The sequence below is a fragment of the Cyclopterus lumpus genome, chromosome 12 (genome assembly GCF_009769545.1).
Source record: "Cyclopterus lumpus isolate fCycLum1 chromosome 12, fCycLum1.pri, whole genome shotgun sequence".
Lineage (NCBI taxonomy): Eukaryota > Metazoa > Chordata > Actinopteri > Perciformes > Cyclopteridae > Cyclopterus > Cyclopterus lumpus.
Genome location: NC_046977.1, coordinates 11040338 through 11068314, shown reverse-complemented (window position 1 = coordinate 11068314; position 27977 = coordinate 11040338). Strand labels below are relative to the sequence as shown.

Sequence of the window (27977 nt, the reverse complement as noted above, 5' to 3'; positions counted from 1 at the left end):
ATTTGCATTGGTTTTGCATTTATAAATTGACTTGTGCATATGCTTCCCGCAAAGGGGTTTAAACAAAATGTCTACATAAATTAACCTGGAACTGATAATGTTAAGGATACTAATAATACAATATGAACCTTAATGTTACTCTCAATTGATAACATATTGGGTTACATGTTGGTAAAACCGTATTCAAACCACATTAGGCCAATGAATGAATCGTCATGGAAAGCACATCAAAAGTCCTCGCATAACCTCTGCTGCATCATCTCATATCATCCAATAAAAGTCCTCGCTCGGCCGCGGTCAGCAGACATCTTCCGGGTCGACGGAAGAGTTCGCCTCTGTTGCACAGAGCCAGGACTATTGGCAAAGGTCAGTCGAGTTGTCTGCCGCTACCCTTTTCCCTGTGCATTTGTTTCGTTGTGCATTTTTCTGTGCGCGTGTCGGTGGTGTTTTGAGTCACACTTCATTTTACGAGACGTGTGTATTCACACCTGGCGGCTAGAGCGCTAGCTAGCCGACGTTAGCTCTCAGCCCCAGCTAAATGTTGCAGACAAAAGGAGAAAAGTGGCAGGAATAATACTCATGTTCATCTGGGACTCAGATAATCTGCAATGAGCACCAAAAAAACACATTGAATCCCCCAGTGTTACGCGTTGGGGTTTGTGAACGACACACAGTTGTGAGGCAGTGTCGCCAGATGAAGCCGTTGGTTCATTGGTCATTTATCGGGTCATCAACGTTAAAGAAGCCGTTAGCTCGAGAGACGTTCAAGTCCCGAGCGGATTCCGGACAAAGCACGTGACGTTTGCAATGTGTTTCCGTGTTCATACCTTTTATGAGCTTACTGTATATCAAATAATGAACTGCATCTGTGCGTTTTTGTTTTTTTAAAAGATCGCCATACTGTTTGAGATGACGTGGTAGCTTTAGTTTATTCTGTCATGACTTAAGAGTCCTGAACGCAACACAGCCAGGCTGCAGCTGCACTGTGAGAAATCAATAATGGTGTTAAATCCGGACTGCTCTACAAACCGATCTTTTTTTCTTCTTGTTTCTCAAATGTAAAAATGTGCCGATTCTTTTGTTTTCTTTCATGTTAAATTGAATACATTTTGATTATTGGTTGTTGGTTGGACAAAACAAATTAATTTGAATCAGGCCTGGACTCTCTTGAACTATTTCTGTAAAATTAACCCTAAATCACTAAATATAGTTGGCATGACATAACTGACAACCTACATATAAAAGAGACGAGACCTACTTTGTGCTTTGCCCTTTTTGATTCTTTTACATGAAGTGGAAGCAATGCTATGTTGATCCTTTGACTCAACTACATTAAAGTTAAGTAGGTACCAGGAAAATACTAAAATGCTCAAAGATATTCAATTTGCACGGACACAAAAGGAGAAAGGCAGCAATTCTTCTGTTGGACATGATGGAACCAGAAAATGACATTTTACCTTGATAAATGACTGAAGCAATAATTAATTATTATGACGTTACTTCGATTTATTGTCTCACAATTTCCGCTCTTGTTTTTAGCACTAATGAGTTGTGGTCTTTATACTTTTCAGGTTTAAGTTTCCTCCTCATTGTTGTGTGTTTTTGACCTTTTAACTAAAACACCCTCTTTACTCTTTCTTGCCAGTTTATTCTAGTTTAACCCTACCACATCAGCTAAGCTATCCCAGTTCTGTTATCTCCTTTTTAAAGTCAACAAGCTGTGTCCCACATGATGTGTCCCTCATGCCGTCTACTGCCTTAGTCATTCTGTAGGCTCTGATTTAAAGAAGTGGCGGAGGTTGCACTTGATTTTGTTAATTTACAGATGTGTGTGTGTGTGTGTGTGTGTGTGTGTGTGTGTGTGTGTGTGTCCGTGTGTCCGTGTGTCCGTGTGTCCGTGTGTCCGTGCGTCCGTCCGCGTCCTATATAAGCGTATGTTTGCTCTACAAGGGAACCGCGTAGGACATAATGCTGTGATGTGTGAGCACAACTTTGCAGTATTTTGATCCTCTTCTTTACCCATAACCCCCCTCTGTCTGCTGGTGCCCTTATCTTTCTATTGTCTCTTCCCTAGGAGGGGTGTTGTCTGTCCTGTTGAGCTCCTCCTAGTGTGTTAGTGTCGGGTGTGTGTGCACCATGGCGAGCCTCCTACGTGTTGTGGCGGCCAGCTGCTCGACCCCTGTCTTCAGCGGAGTTTCCTGTGTAAAGCTGCAGAGCGGCGGTGCTATCAAAGCGTCATGCCTTCGCTTTTTCCGGACCCATCAAGCTCTCGGACGATGTGCCAGTAGTCCCGGTGAGACACTATACACACATCGCACTTTACACAAAACTGAGATTTTAGTTGTAATGAAGGATATCCACTGAGATCACACAAACTACTACTGGAAATTACATTGTGACAAAAGGTCAATAACAACATGAAGCTTATGTACAACATGCATAGAAAGCACAGAGGCTGTGATGGTAACACACTGTCCCAGTGTGAACGTGACATTAACATCTTTTCCAGACGTCCTTGAGCAAATAAAACGGTTCCAAATGTAAATATTTTGATATTTAGCCAGTTCGTGGACATTTCATGTATTTACTGCATACCTGCTTTGCTTGGCAAGCTATAAACTAACGAGATTAGCATCAGCTACTTGTGTGGACAGCTACCATGTATGAATCCAATTTTACACATTTGATGACTCACTCATCAAGAGCTGCAGAGGGACCTGCAAAGGAAAGGTCGCCTCTAAAGCTGGTCGTCCGGTCGAATACAAGAAAGTTGATTGGTTAAAATATTTTCAAAAGATTTGCCTTCATATTTTTTTAATTCAAAATGCCAGACATTTTCTGAGGATTTTCTGCTTTTGTCCTTTAAAAAAAAAAAAAAATAATAATAATAATAAATTTTATTTTTAGGGCATTTTAAAAGGTACTTGGTAAAGGCAAACAATAGACACAACAACAAGACAAGAAAGGTGACAATTGTGAAAAACAAAATAAAAACTAGCATCACAGGTTAAAATATATGAAATTATTGAACATTTCATCTTTTGGGGGATTTCGCTGTTAATCAGAGGAAACTATTTCATTTTCACTTTGGGGGGGGGGGAAGAATGTGAAGGGCATTTTATAGACTAATGTTTAAATAATTAATCCAGAGAAAGAAATCTTTAGAATAAGCGTTAATTGCAGCTTTAATTGCCTCTCTGGTTTACTACTGTTCTATTGGCGTCATTTTTCCAAAGTGACAACTGGATGATGGCACCGACACGTTTTAAAAAGCAGCCACATGGTATACATTTTTCTAACTTTCAAAAGAAAATGTTCAGGTTCAAAATTGTATGTTTGAGCATTATGTGCCTTGTCAAATATAAAATCATCATATCAAAAAGACATGGTTTATATCATGAACACCAGGCCTATTGTTCTCCTGTTGGACTCTAAATGTAAAACACACGTAAGCCAGCTGTTGAGGTTTATAGATGCTTGTTTTACTACTGATAGCAACATGAAAACACCACCTGTACCCTTTGTGTGCATTCTCATGTACCTTTAGTGGCAGGTGGCAACATACTCATTCACTCATCAATGGTACCATTCAGCATTAGAAGTATGCTTAAGTCACCGGTGGCCTTGGCAACTGGTGAAATAAATCTGTCATTGTGACATAAATATGCTGTAGAGTAGGGCCCTACCCATTAATTCATTCATTATTATCTTTGCATGCTTATTCCTTTTTAAATTATTTCTTCGTTGTAATTGTTATGGAGAAGGTAGTCCCTTGTTTATTGTAAAGGTAAATGTTGCTACCTGCATTTGCTTTGAAGCTCAAGGTCACTTTGAGCAATATTCTCCATTTTCCATGCCCTCACTTTGTACCCAGTGACCTGGCAGAAGGTGAAAGCCAGTCCCAGCTGGTTGCAGGTGCTTCGTATGTATCTGTGTGTGTGTGTGTGCTGGGGTCATGATTGTGCGGATGCTCTCTGTATGTGCAGGTGGGTGTTGAGGGGTGCTGCTAGTGACCTGGTTCATGCTGACATTCCTGCAGTTCACTAAGCGCCAGTAACATCTGGCAGCGTCTATTCTGGACACACAACTATCAGTTTCCTGGCTTGTGTAGGATGGCACCACGAACACTGCATATAAATGTGCTTATGCTCTGACCTCTAGGGAGCCTGTAACATACAGTACAGACTGACACAGTGCATTGGTGTGAACTATGTCATGGACAAAATGACTGTTACTGGCCTTCTCAAACCTTGCAAGCACTACATACTTTTTGTGGGACATGAATATAGTAATTATGTGTATCCTTGAGGTCTAATAGAAGTGTTGCATGCATTTCTTTCTGCTTAAAATTCAGCATTGTAAGTGTATCCTCGTGGTCTTGCATGTTTTATTTAGGCTTATACGTGATCATGTTAACTCTATAGTGAGCGCCTCAACAGCTCTTAAAAGTACACATATGTACGGTCAAAACACAAGATAATGCTTGTTTGCTGCTGCACTATTTTCAGGGTTATGGTGGCTAGTTCTGGAGTATCTGTTGGGGTTTGAACTTAATCTAAACTGCGTTGTTATACTATAATAGACAAGCCAGCTCTCTGACTCTAATAACGTCGATTGATAATAAGTGCGTGATACATCTGTTGGCAGACACAAATGGGGCACACGATGCATTCAGTGGCATGTGGTGACTCTTGGTTTATAGAAATGTTATAAAGCAATAGCTGCCAACCATTTAAAAAAAAATTGCGTTTTTCATAAAACAAAGTTGTTAGAGGACGGGTCACCACCGCAGGTGAGAGACTTGCATGTTTATTTATAGGCAAGGAGACGCAGGGAAAGTGCTGCAGTGGAATTTTCCATAGGAGCCGACACCATATGTGACCTGACTGTTGCTTGGACACTAGACCTGAATACAAGATACAAGACACAATATGAATAGTTCAGTGTCATTGGCATAATCATTGTTCCTCACTTGAGTTTGTTTGTATCTTTTGTATCTTCGCTTTAACAATTTAATTCTCATAAGCTTCCCTTGTGTTCTTGCACATGTTGAATCAGATTTCAATGTCAGTTGTTCAGGTAAACTATTTGAACACTGTAATATATTGATTGAACAATATGGTGGTTTGCTATTACATTTTGCACAGTGGCTTTGGTCCCACTGACTTCTTCTTGTGCCAGCAGCAGTTCAAAGTTATCCAGTGATAAATATTCATCTACCTAATATATTGGCACAACATCTGGTCTTTTTGGGTGAAATTTCACTTTGATTTATAACCAAATACCTGCCAAACTAAAGACATTCCCATAAGTCTCAGTTGTACTTTTTCCTTCAATGCCAGAATATCTGCATTCTAATACACTAAATACAATCTTCAAAGAGCCACTAAGATCATTGCTGTAGGCTCTTACTGTTGCTGGACACGGACCATGTCTGTCTGCCTTCAAAGGCCATTGTGTGTACAGTATTTATGGTAAACACAGTTTTAACTGCGCTCATGGCCGTTTCCTGAGGAAATTCTCCTTGAAACTTCTGCCTGAAAGAGTATTTTCCTCTGTGCTGTTGTGATGGTTATATAATAAAATGTATTCTTAATATCTAACTACCTCCTTTGTTTTAAATCATGAAGCCCTGACTTTTAAAAGGGAAAAGCTGCTATGATCTATTTTAGCAACAAAATAACTAAGGTATCCTGTGTGTTGTTCCTGTTTTTGAATGTTTTAAATAAATGTATTTAATATGACCACTTTCACTCATGTCACATACTCTTGTGTTGCTTCTCTTTGCCTCTGCAGGTATTGCATACAAACAACTCACAGTCGGTGTCCCCAAAGAAATCTTCCAGAATGAACGTCGTGTGGCGATTTCTCCCACTGGTGTGCAGGCGCTCATCAAACAGGGCTTCAACGTCGTCGTGGAGACCGGAGCCGGAGAGCCTTCAAAGTTCCATGATGAACAGTACACCCAGGCCGGAGCAACAATTAAAGACATTAAAGATGTCTTGGCATCTGATGTGCTGGTTAAGGTAGGATTTAAGTGGGAGGTGGAGGGGGAATGATGGGTCAGATAGGGATGAGGAGGTAAATATGGTTTGGGTTATTCAGTGGCTTTATTGCACATAATCTGACTTTTTTTATTTATTTATTTTTTTTAATGAAAACAGACCACATTATTTATCCTTTCCCACCCTCTGCTTCTCAAACTCCCCAAGGTTGAAGTGTTAGAATAACATTCTACCATTTACTTTACCATATACAGATCTTGCCCTGTTCTAGTTCAATCAATCTCTCTGCTTCCAGGTTCGTGCTCCCATTTTCAACCCTGACCTGGGTGTCCATGAGGTGGAGATGATGAAGGATGCGGCCACTTTAATCAGCTTCATCTACCCAGCTCAGAACCCCGAGCTAATGGACATGCTGTCCCAGAAGAAGGCCACAGTCCTGGCTATGGACCAGGTGCCCCGAGTCACCATCGCCCAGGGTTACGATGCACTGAGCTCCATGGCAAACATCGCAGGGTATGTACATGATACCTTCAAGGACGGGCACTGCGACTCACTGATGGGATTTACTGTCTATCTAAGAGACATACTGCACTTTTATGCATGTTCAAATATTAACAAATACAATGTCTGTTATGATATTTGAGTGGACATGTTAAATGCTTACAGGTCTTATTTTTTTATCGATATTGCTTATGCTTCATTGTATAATTTCCTGTGTTATTGTGCTCTCCTTCATTTCAGATATAAGGCAGTTGTGTTGGCAGCTAATAACTTTGGTCGCTTTTTCACTGGACAAATCACAGCAGCTGGGAAAGTGCCACCTGCAAAGGTGTGTAGTACGAGTGTTTCTGCATTTAAAGTTTATTTTATTGTCAATGAATAGATGTATTGTCATACGTGTGAATGCCATTTTTAACATGCTAGATAACTGTACGGGCCAACCCCAACTATTTTGTGTATGTGAATAGGTTCTGATCATTGGAGGTGGTGTGGCTGGATTAGCTTCAGCTGGTTCTGCCAGATCCATGGGAGCTATTGTCAGAGGATTTGATACCAGGTTTGTTTTGATGTTACTGAAATCTTAAGAGTTACAAACACTCCTTGAATGCCAAACACACTTACGTTGTTTTAACAAAGACATCTGTGAATTTCACCCCAGGTCTCTGTGCAGCTGTAAAGACAAACGATGTATTGTTTGCCTTACCCGCTAAGCAGAGACATTCTCTTTCGACCTGACTGAGAAATCCCCTCTCCTTCCCTCTCTTAGAGCTGCAGCTTTGGAGCAGTTTAAATCTCTGGGCGCAGAGCCGCTGGAGGTGAACATTGAGGAGTCGGGAGATGGCCAGGGAGGCTATGCCAAGGAAATGTCAAAGGAGTTCATAGAGGCAGAGATGAAGCTGTTTGCCAAGCAGTGTCTGGAGGTGGATATTATTGTCACCACTGCTCTGATCCCTGGTATGGACCAAAGCACGGGCTCGCTCACAGCATACACACCAACTGTAAATGTAAAAAAAAAAGGACGCATTGGCCACAAACGAATGAAAGGTCATGGAATATCACACAATGTGAGGGACTTTTGTTCTGGCCAGGTAGTCAGAGAACTTGGCAATATGAACCTATTTTACAACAGTTTCACGTTTGTGCCATGATTTCTGTTTGTTTCAATAGTTTTTGTACATTGCATTGGCCATGCGTCCACAGTAGCTGTGGTGATTTTATGTTTCTCTTCTTGGGCCAGTGTGTAATGGCTCAGTCTGTGTTTCCATTGCCACATTGTAGGAATGCGTGCACCCATCCTGATCACCAAACCAATGATAGAGAGCATGAAAGATGGGTCAGTGGTGGTGGACTTGGCTGCTGAGGCCGGAGGAAACATTGAGACCACAGTACCTGGAGAGCTGTCGGTACACAAGGTCAGCTCACATCCCCTCTCAAAATGAAAGAGTTGTTTTTGTTAATTGTCTTGTAATTCATTTTATTTGTATGTATTTATTTTGTTTAGGGTGTAACCCATATCGGCTACACAGACCTGCCCAGCCGTTTGCCGACACAGTCCAGCACTCTGTACTCCAACAACATCACTAAGTTGATGCGGGCCATCAGCCCCGACAAGGAGAACTTTTTCCTTGATGTCAAGGAGGTGTTTGACTACGGCACCATGGATCACGTCATCAGGGGCTCCGTTGTCATGCAGGTACGACATGTCATGCACAGAAAAAAAACTGATGCATGTAGTCATTTATAAAATCCTTCAAAATGTCCTGCAGGTCCTTTTCACAGTCACTAGATGTCACCATAAGACAAAACAATATTTTCTTTTCTCGCTTTGTCCCCAACAATGTCTCTAAACAAGTATTTGTTAATTCATTAGAATTAAAAAGTTGAATTTATCCATGGACAAATTCATCATCTCAATAATTTATTTGTAATGTACAACTCCATTTAATTTAATTGTTCATTAGAGCCGTAAAAAATAATGGCCCGCCGATGTTATTGGCCTCGATTTGGCTCGTCATAACTATCCTATAATCGGTTTATGTATCAACCGATAAATAATAAGAGCGCATATGATGTTGCCTGAGGGAGAACCATAAGCTTAAAACGCATTGCAATCCAGAGCAGCTAGTCTATTCCCTTTCTGTTATTTGTGCATTTTAGTACCTGTATTTATATGTTGAGCAGATTAAATTTCCTCACTTTTCTGAGGACATTTTATTTTTATTTGGTAATTAAGAAACATCATTTTTTCCACTCTAAAATATCCTGATCAGTACAGACCTGCAGTTTTAAGGGATCTTATCAAAATGTTTTTTTTTATGTTATGTGTTGATGCAAAAAGAAAAGATTTTTATCTCCCGAATGTGGATATCAGTACTTGTCAAACCAATATCCATGTTTTTTCAGTTCTGTGGATGCATATTATTTACAATTCTTAAATCATAGCTCATTGCTACATTATGGGAGAATATATTTGCTGTAATCAATCAAGCGGTATTCTTTTTTTGTTGTTGTAAACGAATAGATTCCGATGGTAATTTGACCCATATCTGACAACATGTTAACCCAAATGAGGCTGAAATGCAGATATTACTTACTGTGTTTACTGGTCATTCATTTTCTTACTTTGATCTTGACTGTGTGGTCTAATGTTTCAGAGATTTATGAATACAACCGAGGACATTGTATACTATTAGGTGATGAGATCAGGGAATAAAGTGTAGATAACTACAAGCCAAGCCATTAATATGGTGGATAGGAAAGATTGATTGAACCGTCTGTTTGTTCTCTTTCCCCATCTTTCTCCCATCCACCTCATACCTTTCTCGGTCTAAATTCTTGTCACCTCCAGAATGGAAAGATCCTGTTCCCCGCTCCCCGGCCTAACAATGTGCCCGTTGCAGCTCCTCCTAAACCCAAATCCATCAAGGAACAGCAGAAGGAGAAGGCTGCACAAATCTCCCCCTTCAGGGCTACACTCACTACTGCTGGCGCGTACACTGGAGGTTGGTTGAATGTGCCATCAAATCTAGATTTTCTGGTTAGGAAGATGCGATATCTGAGAACCTTGCTCATTGACAAGGCTTGTTCTTGTTAATTGTCCACATTGGGTCTCAAGGGAGGTTGAGGTCCTGCCTGAAGGTGAAGCATAGGTTAATAACCAGCTTTTTAGGTCACTGCTGGAATGTGCACAGGAGGCGAGAAGTGACACACACACACACACACACTCACACTCACAGACACCCTGTTAGTGTCAGGAAGTGTGCATTGTAAAAAATAGTGTCGCTCTGTGTGTGTGTTTGAAGTAGTGCTGTTGTGAGTGGTTCCCATGGTGCCACACAGCGCTGTGTGTTAAGTGTGCCACATGCAGTTAATGTGGTTCACACATTAACTGTTTAGGTGCTCTAGTAGTTTCCTATTTAATACTAACACACAGCTGCTGGTTTTAGCTGCTTTTTTTTTTTTTTTTTTTTAAGTGAACTTGCTTCAAGCTGGTTACATGTGTTTTTTTGTTGTGTTTTTTTTGGGGCATGTAATGTAGTCATTTAAATTTTAGATTGACTGCCATGGTCACGGATAGCTTTTATTCCACAAGACAAATTGCTCTTGGACTGATAATTATACCTGTCTGTGGAAGTAACGGGAAATAAGGACCTCATGGGTGGTCAAGTGCCTCCCACATCTTGCCGTCAAAGAAAATGTGCCAATAGTTGTGGAAATACACTCTATCCAACGCTCATTTATACAAATTAAGCTGTCACTGTTAGATAAGTGGTGAAGAAAGATGATAACAAGATGGGAAAGAATAGTGTTTTTTTATATATATATATATATATATATATATATATATATATATATATATATATATATATATATATATATATATATATATATATATATATATATATATATATATATATATATATATATATATATATATATATATATATATATATATATATATATATGAATTTCTAGTTCTGCCTTTTTTTTGTATTCTGTCCTCACTTTGGGCTCACAGTGCATGCATATTCAACCTGGGACAAAGGGTTGCTAGTGGAGGTTACCTTGTGTTATGAAGTCATACGGTAAAAGAGTTGGGGACCAATGATGGGTTTTATTGTTCTAAATATAATGTTCGCTACATGTTAATTATCAATTACATTATTTTCACAGAATCTTCCCCCATATATACTGTTCAGGTAATCTCTAGTTTTTTACTGTAGCTCTTTTTTATTTTTCTTTAACCAGGTGCTGCCACCCTACTGGGTCTGGGTCTGGCAGCTCCTAACGCCGCCTTCACTCAGATCGTCACCACCTTCGGCCTGGCCGGCATTGTGGGATACCACACGGTGTGGGGAGTCACTCCTGCTCTGCACTCTCCACTCATGTCCGTCACCAACGCCATCTCAGGTTGGTTGTGTTTGGATCTTTTACAAACACCTTTCAGTATAATGCAATCCAGTACTACACCACTGCTACCGTCGGGCACAAGGTAGGGCTGAACAATATGAAATCTATAGACAGATTAATTGTTACACTAATCTTTATACCAATAGGACAGTAAATAAACAACAAAACGCCACTGAATTTTAACGCATGGTGCAAAAACACATTCTAGCATATTATTAAGACCAAGCAAGGAGATCAAACGCGACACCTTTCAGTCCAGCAGGTTTTTCTGCAGCCACGCGGTTGCTTTTCAGAGTCCAAATAAAAACTTAAAAGATTGTTTCCTGATTGGCGGCTGCAATTTAACACTGAGGGGTTAAGAGGTTAGAGAGGTAAGTGCATGTGTGTGTTCTTGTTGCTTTGATCACACTTTAAACCCACACTGGGGTAGGAAGTAACACACAGTCGGTGATCTTTGAGGGTCAGTGAAGTCATTCCTCGTTTAGTTGTGCACACAGCCGGACATGAGAGCTCCATTGTGGAGCTAAGGGTGCAACAACTAAGAGACCCTTTTACTTTTTTAAAAATGTTATTACTTGCATCTATAATCTATTTTCACATCTTCACACTTGTTCTTCTGGGTCTTTTGCGCTTTTATTTTCTGCCATGTTTTGTCTTCCTGAAGTTTACAATATGTTTAATTTGTCAAATATAATCACTGAATGTCATTAGATTATGAGACAGAGAATTCCAAAAATGATTACACAGAGTAGACAAAAACCTTAAAATGAACTCTGCCGGCCCTCCATCCGTCCTTTTTTATTCCTGTTGATATTTTCCATTCATATTTGGTGTTCCATTATTATTTTATAATTTATTTTTCTTTCTGTCAGTGACTGACTGTGGTTATGGAAACAGTGAGACCAACATAACTCTGTTGTTGTTGTGCCAGCCATCGTAAAGTCACACACATACGCACACAATCACTCAGACATTAGGGAATCGTATTGGAATTTAGGGTTTGAGGAAGGGACAGTTGTATTCTTCATGTGGAGATTATAGTATTACAACCAGTAGTGACAGACTGGTGGGTCCTCTTGAAATCTTCAGCCACTGGCCTCGTATCCGGTGGCTCATTGAGGCACATCTTCATATCTGGTGTCTGATAGAAATGCTTTAATCTACTTGAGAGCACTGATTCACTGTCACACTGCCTGTAGCTGATGTTTGTCACAGCAACGTTGGCCCACCAGTATGTGGTGTGTGTGTGCACTGATGCCTATTTGCTTTCTTTCTGGCTAATTTATTAATGTTGGTGGCCAGGCTTGCCTTTGATCTGTCATATAGTGTAACTGTATTACAGAACCACATTACAGATCAGATGTATGGGTAGTGTTGCATGTATGAGTTGACCTGACTGTCACTAGCATCTGTGCCAACTATGGAGGAACATTGGTCATCAGTGGCATCCTGACACAATTGCAGGTGTTATTGTGCTAGAAACCAAACTAGAAATGTTTGGAAAGTTTTTTGTGAATGCTGTCCTCTTAATATGCTCCTATCCAACAAACGTTGCAGGTTTCCTTTCTGTCTCTTTTTAAACGGTAAGAATGTTCAATGGAAATTTCTGTTGTCGAAGTTGTTCAATGATGTTAGGCGGCAGCATTTGAAACTAAAACAAGGAGACGAGTGAGGGGGTCAACCTTCACAGTTGCCTCATTTTAAAATCCTCCCGAACACTATTGATTTCATGCATTCATACACGCATTACCTGTCAATCAACATAAATTGCACTCAAACTCAATTCTGTGTAAATGCAGGCTCTTGGTGCATCCTTCTGCCTGTAAATCATTACAGGATGGATGTTATCAAGGTTTCCGGAGCCTCTTTTTGGTAAACACACACCTCTCTTTAAACAAAACAACAAAACAAAATCTTTCTATCTTTCTGTTTTTTTCCAATGTGAGAAGCAGACAAATTAAGCTGTTTTAGGAAACTCTTTACCGACTACATTGCTTTTGTAACATCTTCACCAAAGGTTTCATGGTCCTGTATAATGAACTATGAAAGTGGATGATCGTGACTGCTACACTGTCCTGGTTCTGCAGGTCTGACGGCTGTGGGTGGTCTGTCCCTGATGGGAGGCGCCTACACCCCAACATCTACTGCTGGGACACTGGCTGTGCTGGCGGCCTTCATCTCCTCGGTCAACATTGCTGGTGAGTCACCCGCACATAGACACCTCTCCGTGATCACTGCCAGTTACAGCAACCTTTAGCCAATGAAATATCAACTCAGGCTGAAGATTGAAGTGTTTTTATATTGATTGTACAATAGCATGCTTTTGAACCAAGTTTTGCAGCTGCCCTCTACCCACCTGCTCAGACCAAAGTCGGTGGCTCTGCCCTAGACCACACGCATGCATCCCTGCTAGTTCCCTTAATAATTTCCATTATAATGATCAAGTGTTCCTGGAGTCATTATCATACTCATCACTCTTTAATAATCTTGGGAAACGGCGTGTTCCTCCAGGGCTGTGCCATGAATTTGTTTTAATTTCTCCACTTAGCTCTCGGCTAGACAACAAGCGAGACTTTGACGCATGCGAATTAATAGTTAACTTGCGTAATTGATCAGTTTAAATTCACCTAAGCTTCTTTGAGTGTTTGTGTATGAGATGCTGGCCACCACAACGTTTTTTTTAAGTTCAATGCAAGCCTGTGAATCCTGCCACAATGCTTGGGCCCTCTAGGTTCTTCTGGCAGTACTGTTCAAACCACCTATTAGTCTTTTAGATTTCCCTCAACGAAAGCATGCTGAAATACCGCAACCTTTATAGACATACCTAATTTCATTTTTTATCTTCTTCATGGGTTTCTTTCTACGCGCACATTTCAAAGTGGTTTACCGCATTACCCATAAACCCCCAGGAACAGAGAAAAAAAACATTCCATGGATTGAGACGAAACACGAGTAAAATTTAGCGCCAATAAAACAGACCTTGACATATTTCTGTCTGTTTTGAGGAATAGGTCCCCTGGCCGTAGCTTCTTGTTCCCTTTTGTGTCTCTGCAGCTAAAAGATGTGGGAATACATGGAAAACAGCTTAAGTCTGTTGAATATCTTGAGCTAAATATGTTCAGTTTCTCACAATCCCAATGTGCAATATCAGATTCCATATTTTCCTGTTTTTGCACCAGGCTGATAAATAGTGCCAATCTGAGTCATGTGTCTAATTAACAAGCTGTACGCCTCACTGTGTGGAAGTGACTGGTATGTACAGCAGAGCCTCACGGAGCTGCTAGCCTGTCTGTAGACTCTGAGGCCTCTCGTTGGATAGTGTTGCTGATTTGCTTCTATTCTTGGATCCTTTCTAAATATAGTGTTAGCAGCTCCCTTCTCGGTTTGAAAAACTAAATGACCAAAAGAAATGAGTGGTGGTGGCTTTGCGTTGTTAAAATAATGAACATTTCTTCATGTTAATATATTGACACAGATTGGTCAGCAATAATATTAGTCAGATTTTGTTACGCTTTTTAAACGGGACAGTCTACGACTAAATTGACATGAACTGGTAAGAAACGGGTGCTAGCCTCTTATTCACTGTGTGTGTGCGCGTGCGTGTGCGTGTTGCTACACTAATGCCAGGAGGGAAAAGAGAGACATGCACACGGAAATGTGATCTCCTCCTTTTTAAAGCAGGGAGACAGCGTCTGGTCCCGGTTTGACACTTGAGGTTTTGTACTTGAAATATTTACACTGACATAAAGTAGACTCATTAAATTCCTAACATTGGTTATTGGGCTTGGCAACAATTTTTAGCTAGTGACTAAAACACCTGTTGTCTAAAAATAGATGTTCATGTAGTCCAGGTGCCTTTCACTCCTTGCCTTTACATCCCTGCTTAAACACCTTACAGTGTTGTCACATTACAGCTCAGTTTTCTTCCGTAAAGCAGATTTTTAAACCCATTTTATTACCACTAAGTGTAGATGTACTCATTTCCTCTGTCTCTTCACCCAGGTGGTTTCCTGGTGACTAAAAAGATGTTGGACATGTTCAGGCGTCCCACTGATCCTCCAGAGCATAACTACCTTTATCTACTTCCTGGTGGTGTCTTTATCGGTGGCTACGCTGCGGCTCTACAGTCTGGATACGACATTGAACAGGTGCGAGAGGATGTTTGAAATGTTTCCCCACATGTAGTACAGCCCCTTCCAAGAACATCATTTGGCCTAATTGCTCATCCTGTGGTCCCTCAATTGTCTATAATCCCCTTTTCATCCATTCGCTGCCTTTCTTGAACCAGATGATGTACCTGGGCTCGGGTCTGTGCTGCGTCGGTGCCCTGGCTGGCCTTTCCAACCAGCGCACAGCCCGTCTGGGTAACGCGTTGGGTATGATGGGAGTCGCAGGGGGGATCATTGCCACTCTGGGTGCCCTAAAACCGAGTCCAGAGCTCCTGGCACAGATGAGTGCAGCCATGGCTGTAGGTGGCACTACTGGTGAGTCAGTATGTATTCATATCTAAAGGAGATGGCAGACTTGCATATACTAGATTATTATACTTGCAGAATGGTGTTTGTGTGTGTAATGCAAGCCTGGCCAGGTTAAGCTGCAGGTGTGCAGAGTGCAGACTCATCCCTGTGATGTTTACATCAAACACAACATGACTAACTCCCCGCCTGACTCAGGGCGGTCTATCGAAATGGTCCGCAGCATGTATTGCTCACCTTTTCTCACTCATCCAGGGCAGTTGGATCATTTAAATGCTAATTGTTCCAGTAATGAAGCGGAAACCTACACTACACTGTCCACACAGACTGTGTACGCACACACAAAGCGTAGACCCACTCACAAACATGGAATTTCCCCGAACAGGCCTCAACACCTGGTTCCTCAGATGGACCCACTTCCCAGCAATCCTCTAGAGTTTGTGTGCATATGCTTGTGATTTGCATGTTATTACTGTTTGGGTCTTTCAGGGCCACTGCACTTTAATATTTAGTTATCTCTCTCTCCTCCTCTAGGCTTGGCCATTGCTAAGAAGATCCAGATCACTGACCTGCCCCAGCTGGTGGCGGCCTTCCACAGCTTGGTGGGGCTGGCTGCCGTGCTCACCTGTGTGGCAGAATACATGATCGAGTACCCCCACTTTGCCACAGACCCTGCAGCCAACCTCACCAAGATAGTCGCATACCTCGGCACCTACATCGGTGGAATCACTTTCAGTGGCTCTTTGGTGGCTTATGGCAAGCTGCAAGGTGAGAGAAGTACAGTTGTGTGTATATTCTTAATATTCCCTGCAGAGCAAACGTTTACATTTCCAGTCTGCTAATGCACAGACAGAACCTACATTAATGCTTTTATTGTATTTAAAAGCACAGTTGATGACACGGGTAGACAGAGTTAGCCTTAACTGCAAGTGGCCCTGTATATATTTGAGATTTGACTCTTTTAAAAGAGTTACTTTTCATGACGAACCCTTTATAGGGGCTTAGATTGGTAGTGGCTCTCTTTTTCCTTTTTATATTTATTTTATAATATTTTTATATTTATGTTTTGGAGTGTTACGCATCCTTATGATCTTCCATCCATCCATCCATTTTCAATACCGCTTATCCTCATTAGGGTCTCGGGGGCGCTGGAGCCTATCCCAGCTGACATAGGGCGAAGGCCTTCGCCCTTATGATCTTATGATTCCATAATGATCACTTAGTATTTCATGTTATATTTGCAACATCCTAGTTATTTCATTACCTGATTAATTGTTAACATATTTTACTCGTTTGATTCTTTGTCCAGTCCATAATCACAAGTTAGGTGAGTTGTACATCATATTGCACTTTAATATTTAAAAGTAAGGATTGGACAATATAGGATTTTAAAAAATGCTCACAATAAGTTTTAATTGTTGGGATAAACCGTGGATATCTTGTCTTATCATGTTAGAGAAGTGAAAAATAGAGCCTGACTTAAAAATAATAATACTGAAATTATCATATGCAAAAGAACAGACTTGCACAATGTTCCTATTGTCCATGTTTCCTTTATTCCTGCAGAAGGACCTTTTTGATTTATAGTTGCCTTGTTTAAGATTGTTTTATTTTATTTTTTCACAAAACAGGATGTGATGCAATAAAAACATGCGTTTCTTTTCAATTTACTGGAAACCCTAATCGGACCTTTAGTAAAGAGTTTTAAGCCTATTTTGAATATTATCGGTATAATAGAGTGAATCTTATTTTGTCCAGGTTAATGGTTCTTATATTGTCCCATGCTTAAATAAAAGGAACATATTGCGATTGTCAATGTGAATGAATCTCACTCTTTACAGGATTAAAAGTATTTTTAATGTCAGCTTGGCCGAACTGTAGTTCTCAACAAGAGCAGGTCTGACGCTTCATAGCCACTGCTGTTTGCTGTGAAGGGGAAAGGGAGAAAAAATGTGTTCACTGGGTTCATGTGCTGGCACCAGTCCTAGCAGCCACTCTGTAATTTCTATGTTGACTGCAAGTGTTTCATGAGGGCAAATTATGCATGAACATGACATTCACTTAATGACAAGTCTCAAGTGGTGCTGCTATACAAGCTTTTTTCCCACTGTTTCCATATGCCTTTTTAAGACTAAGGTTACAGCAGATTGATGCATAAACACAAGTGTTTATGTGCAATTATTAGTGGTATTATATTTTAAATTCTTTATTAAATCCTGCCTCTCCCTCCCTCTTCTCTCCATGTAGGTGTTCTGAGCAGCGCTCCCCTGGCGCTCCCTGGTCGTCATGCTCTGAACGCCACTCTTATGGCAGCCTGTATTGGTGGGATGATTCCATACATGCTGGATCCCAGTTACACCACAGGCATCACCTGTCTCGGATCTGTCTCTGCTCTCTCCGCTGTCATGGTGTGTGTGTGTGTTTCTAGGGTCTGTTTTTGCACTTTATAGCAACATCTGGAAAATATTAGTTTAAAGTAGTGTATCTTTCATCAATCTTTAGATTGCAATATAATGTATAATTTATTGTGTGTGTGTGTCTTCACAAAATAACTCTACAGTATGTTAACCAGATGTGCACCAAAAAAATGCACGCACACACACACCTGTATTTTGGCGCTGCTTTGATAACTACAGTTGGCCGTAGTTAAACATAAACTGCACATATGATGGAGAACAAGGGAGTACATCTCTAAGATAGCTAGTTCCAGTTGCTATGGAAGGATCACTTTTCCTCTTTGCAGCTGGTCATCTGCTGCGTCGTAATCTGACTACAGCAGTGGATGAAACTCCTCCCCTGTGTTCTTCTCTCCTTCAGGGTGTAACCTTGACGGCAGCTATTGGAGGCGCTGACATGCCGGTGGTGATCACCGTACTGAACAGTTACTCAGGCTGGGCCTTGTGCGCCGAGGGCTTCCTGCTCAACAACAACCTGCTGACCATCGTCGGAGCTCTCATTGGGTCGTCTGGAGCCATTCTGTCCTATATTATGTGTGTGGTGAGTGGAGTCAATTTAAAAACCTGCATCATAGAGCTGCTGCCTGGAATCTCAGCAACACTGCTGTTGCATTTGAGGTGTTGTGTAGATCAGCAGTTAATGTAGTTGTTCCTCTTCTTTCCACCAGGAGGGTCTCTAACTTTACCACAGTAGAGTCCCTCTTGTATGGTCACAAATATGGGGTTTCCTTTTTCTTTTCTTTTTTCAGGAAATTAATTTTTTTAATGATTGCTGTATTTTGCTGTACACATTCTATAAAGTTAAGGCGAGAGATAATGTAAGGAATTGCAAAACATCTCTCTCCCCTCTCAGGCTATGAATCGTTCACTGGCTAACGTGATCTTGGGAGGCTACGGCACGTCTTCCACCGGTACAGGAAAACCCATGGAGATCATAGGGACACACACTGAGGTCAATGTGGACCAGACCGTCGACATGATTAAAGACGCTCAGAGCATAATCATCACTCCAGGTATGACACACACTCGCACAAGTACAAGCACCAGCACACACACAACCCCGCACACACACATGGAGGGGGGGTCTTGTACGTGAGTGGAAAAACATGGTTCTTTGACTTTGCCAGTCACTTTTCTTTTTCTTTTTTCAGTATTAGCGAAGTGTGTGTGTGTGTGTGTGTGTGTGTGTGTGTGTGTGTTCTGTTTATTTAACCTTTTCTTGACCCATGTTACATCACCATTTTGCTAGGCTAATTGACAAGTCATGGTAGAGTGGCCACACACACACCCAAGGTTTCTGTGTGGTCGTCAGTCCCAGGTAAATAGACATTCTACAGTGCGGCATATATATGCAAGGTCAAGGGAAAATTAGATGAAATGAGGGTATGCTTGGCTTATGTTGACAATTCAAACGCTACTTTCAAAATTGCCTTCTAGTTCATTTTTAGGTGGGTTAGAGCTCGGGGTTCAACCTTTTGGTCCAGGTACATGCTTTTCTTCGTTTGACATGTTTTCAATATTTGATTTATAAATATGTTTCTGAACCTCCCACTTTGACTATTGTGATGGTCCTTGGTGCTGCTGTGCTAAAACATCATTGTGTGGCCCGGTGATGCCTCGCTCCCCTCGCCAGACTGTTCCAAGAGTTGTTTTACTCACGTGGGTACATGTAAACACAGACTAAAGGCATCCAGCCTGCAAATTGGTGATTCCAGTCACACTGCTGAGTTCCTATATACAAAAAATGAGTCTTCAGAGGAAACCCTTGCAATTTACAAGATTTAAAGTGGTCATATGGTTGAGAAGAAGTGATCAATGTAGCAGCATTCAATGTAGATTTTTCTTACTTTTTTAGATGAATAGAAGACTAAGAGGAACACATCTGACAGCTGAAAACAAAACCAGGCCAAAGACATTTTTGTTGGAAGGGGTGGGAGAAATGAAAGGGCGAATATGCAAACTTTTTTTTTTTGTGTATGCTTTTCTCCAAATGTCTACAAATGAGACGAATAACAACATGCCAGATCTTTCTTTGGAAAATTATAGAAAGACATAAACGAGTGAAATGTCAGGATTAGAATAAATGTAGAAACAATCGAAACATAACCTGTCAAAGTAACTTTATGAATGGAGCGATTTGAAAGACATCGGTCAGTTGTAGCCAGCTAGTATTGCTACCCAGTCCCCTTGTTTCCTTTCTGACCAGTCTCTCTAATTGGAGCCGTCACAGTCACTTTGCCTGATTGACATCTGTGGAAACTGTTAAGACTCGGCCTGATAAACATAAGTGTTTTCCTGGCTTCGTCTGGCACATCTCCGCATGGCCTGGGCCCACTTGTTTTTCTTATAGGAGAAACTCCCCAGAGAATATTGGAAGCACAAGGAATTAAATAACTTTGATGGAGAGAGCAAAACCATTAAATTGTAAAAAGTAATTTTTCCTTTCTCTACGCTGAATTTGAAACCTTGTCAGTCTGACTGGCCTGATGTAACGAGACACGTTTCTGACTGGTTGTTGTGACAAGGCTAGTAAACACCACTGGACCGTTTGACATGTGTTTGTGACGGTGTGATAAAAATCAAGTCTCGCACACACTAGCAATATTAAACACGAAGGCTTGGAGAAAAAACACATCCTGTGTACAGAAATCAGTGCCAGCTCTCTACTAGGAGGCAAATAACCTGATTTATATATGTGTGTATTTAATTTGAATGTTTAATATTTAAAGTATCACAGTTATAGGAAATGGTTAATTGAAATACATATGTATTTGTGAAGCACTTTTTTGTGTGTTATCATTCAACTGATCATCTGGTACTCTCAGCGATGGCATAGTTATTAAATTCAATTAAAGTTGGAAAGGAGGCGGTCGAGGAGTGGGGCCACAGTGCAGAGCATGTTTAATGTTTACTCAAAGGCTCCTCCGTTGGGTAAATCTTTACTAAAGCGCTTTGGTACTTGGTTTTTCCAGATTAACGTTACTTTCTATCGTTCACATCAGCTGTCAGTCAGACTGCTGCCGACCACAGATGACTGATTATTTGTTTAAGTGCTGCTTTTCACAAACTGTGTGCTTTTGTCTAGTTGGCATGTTAAAGAGACTTGTATACATGTTAAAAGCCGGGTAGACCATACTCTGCTTTAATATCAGCTAATTGTTTCTTGTTTTTTTAAAACTGTCTTTCAGGTTATGGACTTTGTGCTGCAAAGGCCCAGTACCCCATTGCTGAGTTGGTGAAGATGCTTCAAGGTGCTGGCAAGAGAGTCAGGTAAAGGGGTAAAGGGGTGATAAAACTAACTCCTCTACAGATTAAATGTGCAATTATTGAATTCTGCAAAATAAACTACAGTAACCATTGTATCTTAGGCAAACAAGAGTACTGTAAGACATGTTCATCAACAGTCAATTGTAATTTAGACAGATCGATAGCGAGATGGATATAGATGTAGATGGATAAAACAATATAGATGTAGATTAAGGATGCAAGGAATTAAAGTCAAACACTTTTACCCAATCTAAGATGTAAACTGAGCTGTGGAGGACATAAAAGAAGAGTTGTGGTTTTGAGCTTGATGACTAGGAGATGGACAGATAGGAAGAGACCTGTGTGCAAAGAAAGAATGAGGGAAAAGGAAACGTGAATGAGAGGAAGGACAAGGTACAGCATGTGTAATTGTCCTGCCGCAGTCGTTTGATCCTGGCTGTGGCAGCTGCTGCTACTTAGAGCATTTGTACTTGATTAGTGGAAAGTGGGTGGTCAGAGAACAAGCCTTTACCCTGATGTCTTACTCCTTCTCTCTTTTTTTCCCTCTGTTCTGTACTTGAATGTGCCCTCTTAAATTCTTGTATTCTTACTCTTCATACCTGCCTGCGTAATCCCTCTGCACCTCTCCCTCGGCCTGGAGGAACCATGTGCCGTTTTATTCCTCTTCCTTTTACACTACAGAATATTGACATTATGAAGTCTGGAAGCGAAGCACACTTTTGCTTCTCTGCAAGACCAAAACCTGTGCGTCTTCCAATATGTCTTTTAACATGTCGTCTTAACGGCATTACATGAAGGGCAGAAAATTACTTTTCAGTCGGCAGCCACGGTTGCAAATAGATCCCAGAAAAAATTCTGAATAAATAATTCAGAAAATAATTTAAAATCTCCAAATGGTGTTCTGTCAGAAAGCCAACTGCTGGAATTCAGTGGCTGGTGTTAATTTAGTGCCCTGATTACATGACATGGTTAATTGAGTTTGAGAGCTATGTATACTAACACACACACATCGTATTGTCTCTTTTTCTGCCCAACTGTATTAATTTAGATCCCATCTCACTTGATTTAAGAAAGTGAGGTTATAGTTTACGGTGAGCAGTGACTGTTTTAAAGTACTCATTACATAATTTTGTTTTCACAGGTTTGGTATTCACCCTGTGGCCGGGCGTATGCCTGGTCAGCTCAATGTGCTGTTGGCTGAAGCTGGTGTCCCGTACGATATGGTCCTGGAGATGGAAGAGATTAATGAAGACTTCTCTGGTAGGATCCAGTCCTTTCTGTCTTTTACTATCCATGCCGTACCTGCCATGAATTTCCTAACCAACTCATGATTGTGACCCAACTTGTTTGATTTGTGTTGCAGCTTTTGAGTGTGTCAGGGAAGGTACTTGGCAGTTAAAAATAGGGCGTTAAATAACTAGTTTCCCATTTGAGGAGATGCACTTATTCACTTTTGTTGCAGAGAGTTTAATGAGAAGATCCGTACCGCTCTTGTTTTTATGATTAGAAGCTGGAGACGGTTGGCTCAGTAAAGAATATAAATACAGAAATCTGCTGACCCGCACCTCTAAAGCTCACTTATTGCGCTGTTTATCTTGTTTGTTCACATATCGAGACAAGGTGTTAAAATGACAATTGATGGTTTTATGGGAAATTTAGAAGGTACAAAATATTTCTTGGCAACAACTTCCTGGAGTCTCCGCTGGTCACCTGGCAACCTCACAGCTAGACTACAGTAATTCAACCAGAAATTAAAAAATTGTATTTGTTGCCCAATCAGAAACGGACCTGGTCCTGGTGATCGGTGCCAATGACACGGTAAACTCAGCCTCCCAGGAAGATCCCAACTCTATCATTGCGGGTATGCCTGTGCTGGAGGTCTGGAAGTCTAAGCAGGTGAGACATCTGGTACATGTATGTTTGATAATGAGGTTGCCCTGAAGCCCAAAAAGATGAAGACGAATGGATTTCACAACAACTGGACTGCTTTTTATCGCTACAACTGAATGTTGGAGTCTACACCCATAGAGGGGCCTCCCAATTGAAAGCACACAAACATACTCACATTGACACACACACACACACACACACACACACATACATGGAGGCAGATTGTTACAGTTCCAGGTGCAGTCCCATGCTGATCCCATTAGTGGTGACTGTGTCGCTGTGGAATGACGACATTCGGAGCATCCCACTGGCACTGATCCGAGATCTGGGATTTATACAGCACTCCCACTTGTTTCCACACACTTTCCTCTGGGGAAATCAAAGTGGACATTCCACCTAACCACACACGCTAATACGGATGCTCAAAGAGACACGCATACAGGTGCGCAGATAAAAACGCACAAAGAAAACCAAAAAATGTTTTTACAGAAGAATTGCACAAATCCTTCTGACTGGTCATTCATAAGTGCTCATGCATGAGTCATGTGCAAACACACACTGACAAACTACTTTTGCATGTTGAAGTAAATACATCTTTATTGAATTAATGTCGTCCAAACCAAACTTTCACGTTATAATTTAATCCGATATACTGATTCGTGAGCAGAATTTCTTTAACGAAAACAATATTGTTAAATACAGCAGCTGTGAGTGACTTTTTAAATTGCAAACATCCCACTTCGATCTCTAGAGGAGGGGATAATGGGAGGGACCAAGGAAATTAGTTTTTTTTTCATTAGAAAAGTTGCCATAGTTTTTAAGCAGAAAGCCCCCCCCCACACACACACACACTCACACACAAATATTTTTTAATGACTTCTTTAGTATTTTCACATCTAATCTTCCAATTGGAGGCTAACGTGCACGTGACTATATCTCCTGGCTCTAGGTGGTTGTGATGAAACGTTCCCTGGGTGTGGGATACGCAGCTGTTGACAACCCCATCTTCTACAAGCCCAACACTGCAATGTTGCTCGGCGACGCCAAGAAGACTTGTGATGCCCTGCAAGCCAAAGTCCGCGAGTCCCAGAACGAGTAAGGCGGACGCCTCCACTAAGAGCACACATGGCGCGAGGAAGGTGGATGACGATGAGTCAATGTTGTTCCAAAAAATATCTCCACGTCAAGATGATCTTTGTCCGATTGTGAACTCCGCCAATTGAGCAAAGATGATATAAAAGTGTTTGGCTCACCCTTCCTTACATCTATAAATATAAGAAATTACAATGTTTGCTGGAAAAGGAAACGCTTGTGCAATAGGAGCCAAGCTTTGCAGATATTGTACAAATTTACAGGCATGACATTTATTTCTAGATATTAAAGGAAGGATGCGTCAACTGTGCATGTAGTCTGGGGAGCAACCGACTGTCATCTTTCTTATAGACACTTATATTAATGTAAAAAAACAATCAGAAATGTAGATGCAGACAAGTTAAATTTCACCGTTATGATGTTTTAGGAACTAGTCAATAGTTGATTGAAGCATTTTTAGATGAACTGTAATTTAAAAAGGAACAAAAGCAGAGATATGAAGGCGAAACCCAAGAGAAAGGTATGAGAGTTGAACACTAATGTTTTTCCACACTGTTAACTGTTTCCCCCAATTTTCTTTTGTTATCGCAATGTAATCTGGTGTTCCCTTTTTATATACAGATGGGTATATTTGCTGACATCCTCATGTCTCATCTTTTCTGTAAAAGTAAAAAGAAAAAAAGCAGAATAGTGCAACACTTTTGTAAAGTTCGTTCAGTTTTGTACGGTACTAAGAGATTTTTGTATTCGGTCTCATAATTATCATAAACCTAGAAATCACGTTTTCGAAGCCATAGTCAGTGACGGAAATCTAGTCATGCTGTTTGATTTTTTTCTTTTCACTTACTTGTGTCTTGTGACCTCCACCCTTTTGCCTCGAGTGCAGCCATCACACACACAGCTTCAAAAAGATTAAAGGGCCATTCAGACTTCTTCTATCAAGCATTTGATGCAATAAACTATATTGATCTGACGTATTTTGAAGTAGGACACCACAGCAGTCATGTAAGGACAGACTGAACCACTCCTCCAAACAAACCCTCTTGTAGCTCTGACGGCTGAATGGATTTAATGATGTTTCTGAACCAGGTGCATCACATCATCCTGTGTGGCTCTGATGTTACAGTACAATTGATGCTAGCCTTTGGCCTTTACGGTAAAGAAGGGTGATTGTTGTGTTTTTGAAGTGAATGTGGCTCCATCCACTCCAATATGTGTGTCCTCATTATTTTTCTAGAGGGAAATGAAGGATCACTGTTTGTAAACTAGGGCCAGATGTTAAACTGACTGTTGTGCAAAGAGTCGAAAGCAACGTTGCACTTGCTTCATGCAATTTTTAGCCACATTTCAGAATATGTGGATTCTCCAATATTGTTGTTAAGCATTTCTAAATTAAAATGGTCATTTTTTTACATTTGCCATAATGTCCCCCCTTTACTCTCAATCTGGATAGAATCTACGGCACAAATATTAATGGATTAGTTGTTGACCACTTGAGAAGTGTTGAAAGATCACTGACAAAACGACAGTAGCTCCCCAGAACACCAGACACTTAGGTTTGATTTTTAAATAGGCTGTATCGCTGCCATCCTTTTATTACTTTTCACAGTTTTGATGACCATGATCCATTAGATGAATTAGAAGTTTAAAATCTCTACAAGTGATGTAAGACGTTAGTTGTTATAGTTTCATCCGGGGACCTATTGATGTATTGATCATGACAACTATCCTACCTCTCCATAAAAAGACCAATAACTTTACAGAGGACCCTCATCTGACCAGTCACGTTCAACTGAAACTACCCCAGGATGTCTAACGGACCAGTCATTTTCCATCCACACCTGAATTTAACCAGTCAGCTCTCATGATTCATACACTTGACCAATTGCCTCCTGTGTTGTGTTTGCATCATAGTTTACTGTATGTTATGCAAGTGTAGAGCTGCTGATGTCATTAGCGCTCATGAGGGGCTATTGTTGTTGTTCCAGGTCAATTTACACAAATGCATTCTTTAGGGACTATTAAATTAAGACTTTGCTTAATATTTGTTGTAGCCTGTTGCCATTTTTGAGGTAATGATCAAATGGATGGAGAGTTTTGTCAATTTCCCCCCCCCCCCCCCCCCCCCCCCCCCTTATGCCCTTACCTTTTTTGTCTTAAGGAAGTATTTTTGTAAAGAGGCATCATGTGTGCAAAGCCACAAATGGAGTTTTGAGGTTGTACAATGCTTCAGTGCACCGTGTTGGGGAGATGAAAAGTACTGTGAATGTGTTCTCCTTTTGTTTGTGGAACATTTTCATCCCTAATAAACCTCTATTTACACTAGAAGTTGCCTGAGGCTGTCGTTCCTTCCATGACGCACTCTTAAAGGTGCAAATGAATTCCTTTATGATGAACAAGTCGATCTGTAAGGTTTCCCCCGAGGTTTACTACAGCTTTGATGCAATGCTGGGGTTGAACACTCAAATATTTGTATTACCTGAAAGGATCAATGAGGGGAAGGAGTTGTATCCATATTTGTACGCATGCCAAATAATGTTAACAATTTGTGCAAAATAATTTTAGCTCTTAAAATCTAGCAGTCAGCATTTTGTTAATTGAGCTTTAAAAGACAGTTGAGGCTACTCACTGGGTGTAAAAGATAAAAATTGTCTTTGGCCAGAAAGATCACAATTATCTGAACTGTAGAAGGAAGAAAAGATGGCTGATAATGTGTCCTCTGTAGAGTGCCATGTTGCTGTCTCCAAAAATGTTCGCACACTGAAATGTAAATTATATGCAGCTGAAGAGGTCAAGATGACAGCACAACTGCAATTTCTTCAACAGAAAAACAAAAGACTCCATTAGGCAGCTAAAGTGGGTTTATTTTTATCGTCCTTCCACCCGTGTCATGCAATGAGCATCTCTTCCATTCAGAAAAATGAAGCCATGAGCGTCAACAGCGCTGTCTTAATGGGGGATCGTGGGGAGAAGACACACACTCTGGTGAGGAAAGCCACCTCTTCAACCTCTACTAAGTGCCCCTGTGCCACAGAGTGGGATCGCATGAGTCCGTCATGAGGGTTGTGATAATAACTGAAATGTAAATAGCAGTTTGTGTGACATTTTCACCTACAAGCGGCACTTGATTGCTATTCATCAGCGGAGAGTGAACTGGAGGTCCTTTAGAAGGGGAGTGGTGCCTGCGGATATAGAAGAGATTAGACGGCGGATAGATTCATGAAGATGGGGATTGCATGTGTGTGTGCAATGAGGGCGGCTTCATCCTGCAACAAGTAGCACTCAGACAGGCTTGTTATCTGCTCTCAGACTGGAGGAGATCTAAAGGGAACTGTCACTCCCACAGCAGAGGCGAGATGCCGCGATAGTGATTGAGGAATGACTTATTCATGTGCATCATCCGTCTGAAATGTTACCTGCGTGAGTTAAACACATTTTCTTCATCCATATTCATAAAATGCACTTCTTGCAGACGTTTATGTCTAATGATATATGTGGGGGGTCTGACAGTGTGTGTGTGTGAGAGAGAGATCCTCAGCCTAATGAGCACTAAGGTGACATCCTCCTCAGCTCTAGCTGGTCTATTGTCCCACTGCCAGTATTTACCTGGAGTGCTGAAGGACAGCCGGCATGTTCCAGCCACAATAAGCCTCCATCCCTCCTCTTAGGGGGAAAAAAAACAAAACACTGTTTGTTTTGCCTGGCCTTGCATGCAATTTGACGTGGAGGGTATTTAATTATTTATGACGACAGTCTGTTGTGCTGGGTGAATCTTTTTGGGATCTATTTGATGATGAGACTTGCGATGTGAAGGTCATTGAGCGTGCATGAACCTGTGTGAGAAGGAAATATGCAGTTGTCGATTAAGAGTTCAGATTATT

The 27977-nt window shown here is 41.0% G+C and overlaps 1 protein-coding gene across 1 annotated transcript; it reads left to right on the top strand.

Annotated features, from left to right (window-relative positions):
• Nucleotides 1-295: 295 nt before the first annotated feature.
• Nucleotides 296-26424, top strand: LOC117740364 (NAD(P) transhydrogenase, mitochondrial-like). Its single transcript, XM_034546722.1, has 22 exons — nt 296-366; nt 2075-2293; nt 5797-6026; nt 6301-6518; nt 6747-6834; nt 6974-7062; nt 7273-7460; nt 7785-7918; nt 8008-8199; nt 9355-9508; nt 10755-10916; nt 13004-13114; nt 14919-15064; nt 15205-15400; nt 15926-16159; nt 17639-17799; nt 18209-18388; nt 18701-18860; nt 21036-21117; nt 22256-22374; nt 22895-23010; nt 23954-26424. Exons 2-22 carry the CDS (start codon nt 2137-2139, stop codon nt 24101-24103), a joined length of 3267 nt encoding a protein of 1088 aa, XP_034402613.1. The 5' UTR covers nt 296-366; nt 2075-2136; the 3' UTR covers nt 24104-26424.
• Nucleotides 26425-27977: the final 1553 nt, after the last annotated feature.

Coding starts and splice junctions, on each gene's coding strand:
- LOC117740364 (XM_034546722.1), top strand. CDS start 2,137: ATGGCGAGCCTCCTACGTGTTGTGGCGGCCAGCTGCTCGACCCCTGTC. Junction 6,519..6,746: donor TCCATGGCAAACATCGCAGG/GTATGTACATGA, acceptor CCTTCATTTCAG/ATATAAGGCAGTTGTGTTGG. Junction 7,919..8,007: donor GAGAGCTGTCGGTACACAAG/GTCAGCTCACAT, acceptor TATTTTGTTTAG/GGTGTAACCCATATCGGCTA.